The sequence below is a fragment of the Austrofundulus limnaeus genome, unplaced genomic scaffold (assembly GCF_001266775.1).
Source record: "Austrofundulus limnaeus strain Quisiro unplaced genomic scaffold, Austrofundulus_limnaeus-1.0 Scaffold2613, whole genome shotgun sequence".
In the NCBI taxonomy this organism is placed as follows: Eukaryota; Metazoa; Chordata; class Actinopteri; order Cyprinodontiformes; family Rivulidae; genus Austrofundulus; species Austrofundulus limnaeus.
Window position 1 is genome coordinate 95 of NW_013955015.1, and position 1,568 is coordinate 1,662.

General features: G+C 46.4%; 1 protein-coding gene across 1 annotated transcript in view; it reads right to left on the bottom strand.

The window, feature by feature from the left end:
• Positions 1-455: 455 nt before the first annotated feature.
• Positions 456-1,568, bottom strand: part of LOC106511239 (potassium voltage-gated channel subfamily D member 2) — a 22,411-nt gene continuing 21,298 nt past the window's right edge. Inside the window, exons 2-3 of the mRNA XM_013999990.1 lie at positions 807-948; positions 456-718 (exon numbers count right to left, since the gene is read on the bottom strand). Of these exons, the coding sequence (XP_013855444.1) occupies positions 485-718; positions 807-948 (376 nt within the window). The 3' untranslated portion in view covers positions 456-484. The remainder of the gene's footprint in view (positions 719-806; positions 949-1,568) is intronic.

Below are 1,568 nucleotides of genomic sequence, written 5' to 3' on the forward strand. Positions count from 1 at the left end.
AACATACTGCTAAAGTTTAGCTGTAATTAAACATTAGCTAACAGCTACAGAAGTCAAACTGACTCCCTGTCTCAGGACTTTCTGTGGATGAGGACCTGCTGGACTTCAGCTGGTGGTTCCCTCACAGAACCTGGTCCTCCACAGGAGAGCTCAAAGGTCATAAGGTTTAACCAGCTGATGTGGACCAGGTGAGTCCAGTTCAGGTTCAGGTCCGGGTTCTCCATCTCCTTCACCATAAACCTGTTGTTCTGGTGGGTTCTTCAGGAGACTCCAGAGAAGCAGGTTTGGTTTGGGTGCATAGAGAGGCAGACAGAACCACAACCCGAACCAGAACCAGAACCAGAACTCACTGAGAAACCTTCTCTAATCAGAAACCTTTGAGTGTTCAAGAGCCTGCTGTCTCAGAGAGTTCTGGTTCTGGTTCTGGTTCTGGCTCACCCCCTGGCCCCCTCTAACACAGCACCTGTTTCCAGGTGTTTCTCTGTCACCTGTTGAAGGGTCTCTCCTGGACCTGGATGGTGCTCAGCTCCTGGATGCTGCCCTGCAGACCCACAGACATGTTGGAGTTCTGGACGTGGAACGTTCTCTTATTCCTGCATCCGCAGCAGGAGAACCCACGAGGCGAGGAGGAGGAGGAGGAGGAAGGAGTCAGCTGCTTCATCGTACTCATCTCTCTGCAGCTCGACTCAAAGACCTTCTCATCAACAAACTCGTGGTTCTGAAGGAAAAAGGAGACGTGTCAGAGGCCACAGAACCATCAGGACCAACAGAACCTTGGAACCAAATGTAGAACTAATGTTCCTCACCGTGGTTTTCTCCAGACAGCTCAGCAGGTGATGCTGCTGCAGCTCAAAGTTTGGGTTGATCTTACACACCAGGGCCTGACCTGCTTCTTTACAGGCCTTCAAACACATGAAATGATGAGTCAGCAGAGAACAGTAGAACCATCAGAGAACAGGTAGAACCTGTTGTAGAACAGGTAGAACCCATTATAGAACAGAGAGAACCCATTATAGAACAGAGAGAACCCATTAAAGAACAGAGAGAACCCATTAATGAACAGGTAGAACCCATTATAGAACAAGTAGAACCCTCATAGAACAGGTAGAACCCATCATAGAACAGAGAGAACCCATTAAAGAACAGGTAGAACCCATTAAAGAACAGGTAGAACCCATTATAGAACAGGTAGAACCCATTATAGAACAGGTAGAACCCATCATAGAACAGGTAGAACCCATTAAAGAACAGGTAGAACCCATTAAAGAACAGGTAGAACCCATTATAGAACAGGTAGAACCCATCATAGAACAGGTAGAACCCATCATAGAACATGTAGAACCCATCATAGAACATGTAGAACCCATCATAGAACAGGTAGAACCCATTGAACAGGTAGAACCCATCATAGAACAGGTAGAACCCATTAAAGAACAGGTAGAACCCATTAAAGAACAGGTAGAACCCATTAAAGAACAGGTAGAACCCATCATAGAACATGTAGAACCCATCATAGAACATGTAGAACCCATCATAGAACAGGTAGAACCCATTGAACAGGTAGAACC